At 36.7% G+C, this 12,111-nt stretch overlaps 1 protein-coding gene across 2 annotated transcripts; it reads right to left on the reverse strand.

Annotated features, from left to right (window-relative positions):
* Window positions 1-510: 510 nt before the first annotated feature.
* LOC112518099 (RNA-binding KH domain-containing protein PEPPER-like) lies at window positions 511-11,895 on the reverse strand. 2 transcript variants are annotated; one of them, XM_025125665.1, is made up of 7 exons: window positions 11,474-11,895; window positions 11,053-11,106; window positions 10,677-10,923; window positions 3,867-4,018; window positions 3,534-3,788; window positions 2,554-2,748; window positions 511-853 (listed from the first exon to the last, which is right to left on the reverse strand). In XM_025125665.1, exons 1-7 carry the CDS (start codon window positions 11,813-11,815, stop codon window positions 677-679), a joined length of 1,422 nt encoding a protein of 473 aa, XP_024981433.1. In that variant the 5' UTR covers window positions 11,816-11,895; the 3' UTR covers window positions 511-676. The 2 variants fall into 2 exon arrangements, with proteins under 2 accessions (XP_024981433.1, XP_024981434.1); XM_025125666.1 differs by lacking the exon at window positions 11,053-11,106.
* Window positions 11,896-12,111: the final 216 nt, after the last annotated feature.

Genomic DNA, 12,111 nt, shown 5'->3' on the forward strand with positions numbered 1-12,111 from the left:
TAATAATTATAATAAGTATGAATATATCATAATAATATATAATGTGTGTGGATGCATTCATGAATATATATATATATATATATATATTTAAAAAATATATGTATAAATAATTGTATAATATAACTTAAATTAATAATATATAAAAGATAATATATAAATATATATGTATATTAATATATAAAATAAAAATAATAATGATAAATATATAATATGGAATTATATATATATATATATATATATTATAATTATAAGATATGTATATTAATATATAAAGTGATAATAATAAAATATGTTATATTATTTGATTGATTTTGACCTTTTATGTTTTAATCAAAGTTCAAGTTTCAAAGTATTTAACACCGGGTGCCATTGGCACTCCCCATATCCCAAATCAATAGCACAACTGATTAGATGTTTATAAAAAGGTCAAAGAACCTTTATAACTACATCTACATGTCATTGATTACTTGACTGCAAATTGTGCACAAATGATGTACCCAACTTAATGCAAAAAAAAACCATTGGTATTTCTAAAACAAATAAGCAGATAGATGGCTAAAACCTAATTACACGTTCATCAAGCATTTCAATGAATCCATCAATGATACAAAGCCACAAGTAATGATTAACATTTTTTCCACGAAAAAGGGGTTGTAAGAAAGAAAGGTAGGTCTATTCACATTCTGTAACTATCATACGGGTCGGAATCAGACATTCCATACCCACCATATGAATGTCGACTATAAGACGACGGGTAAGATGAATCTGCAAATTGAGAGTAGGAAGACCTCAGACCGGAATCCATGTTTCCGTAGCCACTTGGAATGGGATCTTTGTGGGTGTTTACACATTCCTGAGCAAAAAAACATAACATAAGATCAGCTGTTTCGTTTATTGTATCCCTCTTTAAGTAGAAACAGATTGCTCTATTTAAGACTTGGGAGCTGTTTACTTGCAGCTTAATAAGCTGGACGGCTTACTTGCTCAGCCATACAGGAGTGTTTCTTTACGGCTTAACCGTTAAGCCATTAAGCCAAAATGGCTTATATGGAATAAGCTAGGACGACTCACTTGTCCCCAATGAGCCACCTCAAACAACTTAATACCAAGAATTAAGAAATGCCCCATAAATAATCCAAACCCTCTCTCTTCGCCTCCCTCAAACCCATCAGTCTCCCCTCCCTCTTATAGACAAATTAACCCATACAGGACTTGATTAAAAAAAAGTAAACATCCCCTGAGTCGTTGACTTTTTGAAATAATGTATTGACTTTTCCTTATAAATTAACCGTTTTAACACATTGCAAAAATAAGCAATTTTGAATTAAAAAACGAATCGACAAGTAGGATCTTTTTTCTTTATTTTCTTTTGCTTGAGTCCACAAAGTTGTCCAAAATCACTTGGAGAGTGCTAGTTTGGCGGTATTAGAAAGGTTGGGTATGGGAATAAGAATTATTAGAGGTTATTGGCATGGTATAATAATATAATGACCCATTACCGTATAATGCTCTAATGGACCATTCCTGAAAAAAACTGGGGTATAAGGGGAAGGACCAGGATACCACATCTACACTTACCCTCTACTCGGTGAACATCTCATGTTTTTAACCATAGGCATTTTGCCAGGAAGTTGGTGGGCTCATCATGAATTAGGTTGGGGTGGCTGGTGGTTTTGGGCGATACTGGTCCATGGCTCGCCGCCCCACATAATGACTATTCCAATTCCCCAGTACCAACCAAACAGCATCAATGGAATGACCATTCCCATTCCATTCCCCAACATCCCCATTCTCATTCCCTAATACGAACCAATGCCCTTCCCCTTTTGGGCAGCTTTTCAAGAATAAATTGAAAAGTAAAGGCAAGTATATTGGATGAAAAAGTAAAACGCTTTAAATAAGAAGCAAAGAGTCATATTCGGTGTGAGCTACAACACCCTCAAACACMAAGTGTTCTAAAAATCCTCAGGGCCACCTAGGAGATCAATGTCCCCGGCACTTCAATCGGGACAACTAATAGTTGAAATCAGTTGTTCCATAACATTTAATAGGATTTAGTCACCCTTTTCTCAATGTCCTCATCAATCAATTTTTCCTCCTAAAGTAATTATATCTTGTACGAGTCACTGACTTCTCAAACCATTGTATTTAGTTTTGTGTTGCAAATAGAACACCTTTGTAGAGATACCCAAAAAAATTGCTACGTACTACTATGGTTTTTGCTTTTGCTTTTGCTTTTGCATTTACATTTGCATAGTTTGTCCAATCGCTAATTCTTGCAAGTTAGTGTTTTTTTGGCATATTAACAAAAATGATTGTTAGTTTGCAACAAAAATTTAATTACAATGGTTACAGAAGTCAACCAGTGATTATATTTTAAATATCCTGCTTTCGCATCCGCAGAAACCTCAGTTAGGCAATTGAGCAGCCGATCATCAAATGACCGCCTAGCTCGCTTACCTTTTACTAGAACACTACCAACAAACATGTCCCGTAAAAAAGAGAAAGTGGGCCAGTTTGGGAAGGGGGAAAGGCAAAGAGAAAACGTCTTGCCTGAATAAGTTGTTGAGCGGTCTGAACTTGTGATGAGGTTCCTTTTATTTCAACTGTAATTTCATCTGGTAGGCCTTTGCTCTCTTGAACGGTAAGAATTGCACCACTTGTGCGACGAATATATGCAATATTTGTCCCTCCAACACCAATGATGTCCTCAGCATAGACCAGCGGTATTTGCATTGTGTGGGCAACCTGGTTAAATGCAAGCAAATTGACAAAATTCTAACACTGACAAAAAGTGAATTATATTGCGAGCAGATAATAAATTCTACAGTCAGTCCATAAGTACATCTTCAAGATTTTTGCAATTAATCTGGTTTGGTTTACATATACTTGTATAAAGTTCTTGGAGGCGGTGTTGAAGTTCCATCTAGAAATATAATAAAAATTTACAAAAGGATGGTCTTTGAGTGTACATCCCTTTGGGGTAAAGGACATATCTGCGTACATACCACCCCGGGACCTTACTTCAAGTGCGATATACTAGTTTTGTTTGGTTTGGTTTAGAATATAACAAAATCACAACCATGTTTCTTTGCAACTATCTTAACTAGATTGATTCTCTAACTTTGCAAGTTGACAAAATAGACCATGTGATCCAGAAGTGAGCTAGACATACAAGATACACCTTCGCATTTCTGTTTTCTGAAGTCCTGGGAAAAAATATTAGATTACACTCTGAAAACTTCTACGTTAAACAACTTGGAACAGCAAGAAATTATATATGTTCTTTCCCTGATCTCCTATACTCTTATTTCACTTTAACTTAAGCATAAGCTCTAATAAGTGCACAAAAAGTGTCGCTCTACTCCTCAGGGTAGAGCTGCAGTCTACGTACTTGTACCCTCCCCAGACCCCAGCGCCAGGTGGGATATACTGTGTTAGTATGGTTTAGTTTGATTTTACTTCTGAGAAAGTGAAATACATGAAACTATCTTGGTATCCCAAAATTTTAGAAAGTTAAAAGGAGCACTAACCTGAGTTACAAAAGGACCACTCGTACCACCAAGTGCAGGAGAACGTGTTGTAGATAACCCAGGATCACGTCCATAAAACGAAAGTCTGGATGAAGAAAACTGTGACTCTCGCTGGGGTTCACGGTTGGCAAACAGTGATTCTCTCTTCATTGGAAGAGGATAATCACCGCCAACCCGAGGATGTGAACTGGTATGCAGCATGGATGTTTCGGCCCATGGCTCTACTTGACGTTCTTGTGTGGCTGTTGCATTGTGCTGCATAAGGCAGCTCAATATTTGTTAGCCCCATATGATATGGTGTTCCAATAAACTGCCCAACTGAGAATAACTTACAGTCTTTTCAAACAGGGGGAGAACACTATGATCAACCAAAAACTTCCTCAGGTGTCCTACAACAGCTTCTAAAGCTTTCAGTACCTTGACAGCTTCTCCCTGTAAATCCACAACCTTGTCATCCGAGTTGGCATATAATGTTGACACTTCATCTGGCAGAAAAAGTAGTGCATAAATAAGTATTTCAAACCAACGCACAAAAACAAATAAAATAAAATATTTACGACAAAAAAGGGTGAAGCTGACATGGGACCAAAAAGAATGAAAACTTACGAAGAATATGCACCATGACTATCTTGTAAGCTAAATCTTACAAACTATCAGGAACAGATTTCATAAAATCTAGCATGCTAAGATGCCCTTGCTCAGTGCTCACAAAGTACTTGACATCTCGTAGGCGTTTATTTGCAATTCTTGTTGAATGAAAACACAAGCTTAAATGACAACTAGATCATCCTCAGTAATTACATTATCATCCAAAAAATTACAAGCTGATCATGTCTACTATGTAGACATAAAAATACATGGGCATAAAGATACATGTTTCCTTTAACAAAACTGATCACCCAAGAGCCCCTGAGAAAAATTAAGCCTACTTAAGTCGAAAACCTTAACTGAAAGATCTTCGAGGCATCATCCTATATAACAAACCCCAAAGGTTTCTTAACTTAGATCTAATCCTCAAGAACACCATCCAGAATGGGTGAGCAATCAATATACAAACAGACTAAAGGTCCATACAATCGATACAATAAGTCCTAAAGTACACTTTTCCATAACATGTGCTTTCAAACATGACGCTTAGATAATCAAATTTCTTATATGATTCTTGAAGGAATAATATCATAGCTTTACACTTTTAAACAAGAAGTTATCCCAAGTCATACCGATAACTCTCATTGCTTTATTCCCCATGATACTCAATGTAAGTGAACAGGGATATGGAGTAATATCTGTAGATAAATATCTAGCATATTTATCTAATTAGTATTTAATATTTATCTTCTCTTTAGATTCTTTTTAATAGTTTGTGGTAATCTTATCAAATAAGTATAGATGCAAAGTTAGTTAGACATGTACCCTATATATTCATTTGTGTGATTAATATAACAGTATATATTCCTGCTGAATACTTCAGCTTTCATGGTATCAAAACCCACCAGCCATATGCCTGATTCAAACATTTCTACAGGTAATTCCTCTCGTTCATCAATTCCAACTCAATCCAGTTCTGAACCCCTCCAAGTATATCCATCACCTTCCATAAATTAAATGGGGGCAATTTTTTGTAGTGGTCACAATCTGTAAAACTCTTTATTCGTGGCAGGTCCAAGTTCGGCTTTCTTTCTGGGTTGATAGATAAACCAGCTGCAAAAGCTGAAGGCATTGACAAATGGGAAGCCAAGAACTCTATATGATTATGTGTTGCTTGATCAACTCGATGGAACCACACATAGGAAAGACATTCCTATTCCTTCCACAGCAGATCTGAGGACTCTATGGCAAGCTTCTAATCTGTTTAATGAGTAAGAATAGAGTTGTTCAAAGGACCAGACCTTGTTCCAGAAGATGGTGGAGACACAGTTTTTGAGTTCCTTGTTGGCCGAAACAAAGACCTCGACGAAGTGAAGGGACACAAAAGGGCCAAGATCCTCTGCCAAATACACGTGAAGTATTTTCAGGAGTCGAATGAGAAGAAAGTTGATACATCTGCATTTCTTTCAGAAAGCCAGAGAATCCCTCACAATTTTCTCGACCTCCACGACGAACAGATCGAGAATGTCCTATGTGTGGTCACTGTGGCAGATGCTTCTCTATCTTCTATTGTTGAGAAAGGTTCGATCGTCCTATATCCATCTATTACCTTAAAGAATGTGCTATATGTTCCTAACTAAACCTGCAATAGCCTCATTCAAAATTGTCATTGTCTAATCAAATTCCTATTCATGGGGTGTATAAATTCCTATGCATGGGGTGTATTTTTCAGGACTATACTCGGAAAGATGATCGGCAATGTTAAGGAATTAGAGGGCTTTATCACTTTGATGATAGCAGCTATTTACAAAAACAAGTTCACAAAAAAAAGTAGTTCCTCTTTTGTGTCTAGAAGATGAAATATTGTTAAGGCACTTAGACTAGGCCATCCTAGTTGTAGTTATCTGTGTTGCTTTTAAAAAATAAAGATATGAGCCTTCTCCAATGTGAAAATGTTAATATGCAAAACATCATTGATCTGTATATCCTCCTCTTAAATACATGCCATCAAAACCTTTCTCTCTCATACACAATGATATTTGGTGTCCATCAAGAATTAAGAGTGTCTCGGGTAGTCGATGGTTCATCACCTCCAATTATGACCACATCAGGAATAATTGGGTATACCTTTTGAAAGAAAAATCAGAGACTGCTGAAGCTTCAAAAGTTTTCATGTTATAATCAATACTCAATTTCGATCAAAAATGCAAAGTTTAAGAACTGATAATGGGCATGAGTATTTTAACTCTATTCTTGGTAGCTTTCCTTCTCAACAAGGTATCATACACCATAGCTCATGTGTAGACACACCACATAAAAATGGCATGGCAGAAAGCAAAAACAGGCATCTCATAGAAGTATTGAGGGCTTTACTCTTTGTTATGCATGTTCCTAAACGTTTTGGTGGTGAAGCGATTCTTACAGCATCCTATATAATTAACCGAATGCCAACTCGGGTTTCAAAGTACACTAAATTAAAGCTTCCAAATTTACTTTTCCTTTAAGTAGGACTTTCACAGAATTATCTCCTAAAGTGTCTGGATGCACAGTATTTGTTCAAATACATGATCATGGCCGTAATAAATTGGATCATAGAGCTCATAAATGTGTTTTTCTTGGCTTTTCTCCAACACAAAAAGGTTACAAGCTATGCTGTTAATTGTGGCGCAATATCAGATAGCGCTTATTAGCAAAATACCGGTCATCAGATTGCAGTTTAAATTGCGGTAGCGCAATTATCGGTGCAATTTACTGCAATTTTGACCGATATTTAGGGTCAATTGCGATCGATATTAACGTTACTTTTTGGGGGGGGGGGGGTTTGGGCTTTATTTTCAGTCTCTGTTTTTAGATGAAGGAGGAGAAGGGGAATAGTGGGAAGCTAGCCTAAACGAAGAAGCGAACGTATTAGATGATGTTGACTCAGATGCTGAACCTATTGCTTGCGATTAGCTCGTTTATGAACAATTTTCCTATTTTGCAACATGTCGGCATATTTTATATATATATATATATATATATATATATATAATTCTAAGAAATATTATTTTGAACTGCTATTTTTGGACCGCTATACCCACCGCTATAACCGTTATTTCAAATACCAGTCCCGACCGCAATTTTGTATTTTCACCGCTATAACAGCATAGATTACGAGTGTTTCAAACCTGGGTTGGGATAATATTTTGTAAGTATGGATGTCACATTTTTTGGAAATAAGCCTTTCTTTGACAAAATTTCCCTTCAGTGGGAGAATGAACCAAGTGAAGCTCATTTTTGGGAAACATTTTCTGCACCTAAAATTATTTTTGACAATCCCCTTTCAGAGTCAAAAAATCTCCGAGACATCCCTACCCACAATCAACAACCAAACCAGGGATACTTGAGCCTCTTATCATAACATCTCAAAATCAAGAGACAAAAGAAAGGCCTACTACTTTGGCCCCAACCTCAGAACTTCGTTTTTTTCTCTAGAAGAACACCATGCAAAGCGACTGATATACCTACTCACTACTACCACTGTCGCAGGAATCAGGCATAAACCAAGGTACTATCGTTGCTTCAAATTTAGAATTCGAATCTAGTAACCATTACAAACCTATAGCTCTAAGGAATGTACCAAACATCTTGTATACCAAATATCACACGATGTCTCCTATACTAAACTTTCACCAAATTTTTGAGATTTCATAGTAGCATTACAGATGATGAGATTCCAAAGTCGATACATGAAGCTCTAATGGTTCCAAGATGGAGGCAAGTTGTGTTCAAAGAAATAAAGGCTCTACAAAAGAACGATGCTTGGGAACTATCACCTTTACCCAAAGGAAAACAACCATGTAAGCAGCAAATGGGTCTTAACTATCAAGTACAATGCAGACAGAACCATCGAGAGGTATAAAGCAAGACTTGTGGCCAGAGGGTTCACACAGACTTATGACCTGGACTATCAGGAAAAATTTGCTCTAGTTCCTAAACTAATACGGTAAAAACTAAGAATTTTACTATCTTTAGTAGAAAACCTTCACTGGCCACCTCATCAGCTCAATGTGAAAAATGCTAAACAGAGAACTAGAGGCAGAAGTCTACATGGATGCTCCACCGGGATTTGATGACACGTCTTCGGATAGGAAAGTAGGTAGGCTAAAGAAGTCCTTGTATGGACTAAAACAATCACCAAGAGCATGGTTTGGGCCTTTGGAGGATTCTCGAAAGCTGTCAAGAAACAAAGTTTCTTACAAGCATAATTAAATAACATGTTGTTCTATAAACACTCAAGAGGTAAGAACGCTAATTCTTATTGTGCATGTGGACGATATTGTGATGGCACAACACAACATAGAAGAAATTGAAGCATTAAAAAGGTTTCTTTCTAAACAATTTGAGATTAAAGATCTTGGAGAGCTCCAATATTTTCTTGGTATGGAAGTAGCTAGGTCTTCAGATGGCATAGCTTTATAACAAAGAAAATATGTTCTAGATTTATTGAAGGAAACAGGTAAACCTGAATGTAAGGTTGTAACTTCCCCCTGATCTGAATCAGAAACTTGAAATAAAGGAAGAAAGCACTCCTGTTCAGAAAGTTAGATACCAGAAATTGGTTGGGAAGTTGATTTACTTGTCCCACATAAGGGAATATGCTGTAGGTTTTAACAAATTCATGCATTGTCCAACACAGGAACACTTCAAAGCAGTATATCTAATTCTACATTATTTGAAAGGAAGTCCAGGGTAAGGGATACTTTTCAGGAAAAATCAAAGTAGAGATTGAATCATCCATTACAATACATAAGAAAGGTAAAGACCGAAGGCCTTATAAGAAAAGAAGTGTCACAATATTTTCTCTATACATGCCAAAGCGATGGAAAACAAAGAATAGTATTGTAGTATTTACTGACTCAGACTAGGGAGGTGCAAGTGATGGTAGATCAACATGAAGAGATTGTACATTTTTTTGGGATAACCTTCTTACTTGGAGAAGTAAAAAACTGAAAGTTGTGTCCAGAAGTAGTACAGAGGCAGAATTTTTATGGCTCAAGGAGTTTGTGAGATTATTTGGTTAAAAGAAGTTTTGAAAGAGTTCCAGGTCCAGACTGACCCTCCAATGAAGCTCTTCATCGATAATAAATCCTCCATAAGCATAGCTCATAATCTCGTGCAGCACGACAGGACCAAGCACGTCAAATTGATTGAAACTTCATCAGAGAAATTTGTACTCCATATGTACCATCTGCAGAACAGCAAGCTGTTATCCTCACGAAAGGATTATTCAAACATGTCTTCGAGGAATCTATTGTCAAGCTAATGATCAACATCTTGCTCCAGCTTGAAGGGAAGTATTGAGTGATATTTGTAGATAAATATCTAGTATCATCTAATTGTATTTATATGTATCTTCTCTTAGATAGATTACACAGTTTGTTGCAATCTTATTAGAAAGGTCTAGATTCTAGATAAATGCAAAGTTATTTAGACATGTACTATATATTCATTCGTGTGATTAATAAAAGAATATATATTCCTGCTCAATACATCAACTTTTAGGATAGTGAAAAAAGAAAGCCCAACCAAATTACACCAAGCATGCAAGATTGCAAGTGGCAAAGCAAAATATTCCCAAGATAAATCAAGATCCAATATACAAACTTCATGCAGAATAAACTAAACCAGCAGCTGCACAACACTCGATGGATCATCAACGCAGTACAAAGCAATCTGAAGCTTGCCACGATTGAGGGAAATTAAAAAAAAAACATGAATTTCAGACCGCCCCCAGAATCTACATCATTCACTGATCATGTATGTCAAGCAGAGAAGTGATCATATAAGTGATATAAATCTTACACCAAATAAATCGAGACATAAACAAGAACAGGTGAGGCACCCAATATGTCCAGGTGCAACATGCAATATTGCCATTAAGGAGTGGCTGATTTGTGGTCGTTCAGTTATCATACCAAGAGACTAAATGACACCACAGAGTGAAGAAAGGGACATAAAAAAATATCCTATTACTGAGGAAATATAATATGTTGACATGGACCCGTGGCTGCAGCTTAGGAAAACAGAAAATGCATTGACAAAAACTTGTGCTACCAGCCTACCACTACTAATAAGATGCAACGTAGGAAAACGGTACCAAATATGACCAAGAGAGAAAGGAAAAAAGAAACAGAAACATTGAATGTTTCTTAATTGAACTAGGACAGATAAGCAACAAAAACCCTCACTGACAAAATATTGACAGGAGAAGTTAGAATTATCAGGCCCCTTAACACTGCCCCACCATCTTTCCAATTAAGTACCAATAATTTTGACACAGTAATATGGAATGAAGCAACATAAACTACTTAAGGAGAAACACCATAAAGATCTGGAAACTAGATGGCCCCATATACAATTTTGTTTCCAATAAGTTCTATCAATCATTGCTAATTTCTCAGAAAACAGTAATGCTATAAAAAGATCCAATGCCTTATGTCATATGAAAAGAAATATCTTTATATGCCATCCCGCACATGTGAATAATCATTAGATTTAGGATAGAATCTATACCACTCGAGACCACACGAACAGAACAACCGCTGGTCTCCTGTATTGTCTTGATTGAAGATCCTTGCTTCCCAATTAGACTCATGGCTTGCATTGACGGTACCAGTAGTCGGATTGAGCAAAAGGGAACGGATGCTACACCATCATCCTCGTTCTCTGGAAAGCCATTAACACGCTTGAATACTCTTATCACAGCATCCATTGCAGGTGACAAGGGTGCCTCTTTTTCTTCCTTGCCAGATATTAGGACCTAAGAAAACAATGAGTCAGAAGAATACAACTGAAGTCCACAAATAGAAAGTAGAAACAAAAACAATAAGAAGACAAACTAGAGTAAGCTGTTAGACAAAAAAAACTGTATAAACAGACTCAGTATTACCAAGTAAATGATGCGGTCACGATTTACATAAAAACTGGATATATGTGTTGCAGCCTGTCAATAGAGGCTAAAGTTAAAAATAAACAATTGTAACAGAGAGTATGAAAGGGGCAAGTTCTGCGGCCAATTTAATCTGGGACATTTCTTTCTCAAACCTAAGTGAAAAACAACATATGGGCTACCTATCCAGCTTCAGCTACTAAAAGAGGTCAAGAGAGCATGTCAAATGACTAACACAACTAACTGTTGCATTTTGAACTGCTAATGTGAACGTTGATTCATTATAATTACCTCACAATCATTTCAAGGTATTCTAGGTTTTTCTGGTTGATAACTCAATAAGAATATGGTATATGCGCAGAAAGAACAAAGCAATTTCACAAAATAAAACAATCAGGAATCTCAAAAGGTAACAACTTACAATGCGGTCAGGATTACCGACAGGGCCTTCCAGTACACGAATGCGAGCTTTCGTCTCTTCGCACATCTTTTTTATAAGATCTCCTTTCCGTCCAATAATGCTGCCAACTTTAAGCACCGGCACTATAAGACGAAACACGCAGTCTCCCGGCCATCCAGGCCATTTCTTCTCCGCCAACGCCGTTGAGTGGTCAGCTGCTGGTTCCGCCTCCTTCGCCGGTGACGTTTCCTCTTCCACCTTCCGCTCGGTTTCTATGGCGGCAGTGGCGTGAATCTCGGACTCTGCCTCCGTTTTGGGAGTTTCTGCAGCGATTCCGTTCCCTGAAGGTACCTTAGAAGCCATTGGTGTCTGTTCTGAAAGCTAGGGTTTATATGTATAGAGGGTTTTACTACGAGAGATCTGCAAATGTGTATTGAGTTTGCAAAAAAGTCTCCAAGATGGATCTTTTAGTTCCACAAATTGCATCAAATTTGTATATATTTGGGTTCGATTGCTTTAGGCGGTGTTTGGGATTAAGTTTTTGTTCGGTATAACTTATTATAAATTATAATGGTTTAACTTATCTACAAATTTTTTATTATCAATTTGACAACAATTTATCTAAATGTTTAAAAGTATTTATTACTAATGTTATACCA

This window comes from Cynara cardunculus (assembly GCF_001531365.2).
Source record: "Cynara cardunculus var. scolymus isolate 2C chromosome LG 9, CcrdV1, whole genome shotgun sequence".
NCBI lineage: Eukaryota > Viridiplantae > Streptophyta > Magnoliopsida > Asterales > Asteraceae > Cynara > Cynara cardunculus.

What these genes read in the sequence shown, in the direction of transcription:
- LOC112518099 (XM_025125665.1), bottom strand. Translation starts at nt 11,815, where the DNA reads ATGGCTTCTAAGGTACCTTCAGGGAACGGAATCGCTGCAGAAACTCCC. An exon ending in TCCCCCTGTTTGAAAAGACT is followed by an intron (nt 3,789 to 3,866) that starts GTAAGTTATTCT and finishes TGCCTTATGCAG; the next exon opens with CACAATGCAACAGCCACACA. An exon ending in CCGCTCAACAACTTATTCAG is followed by an intron (nt 854 to 2,553) that starts GCAAGACGTTTT and finishes TTTTTTGCTCAG; the next exon opens with GAATGTGTAAACACCCACAA.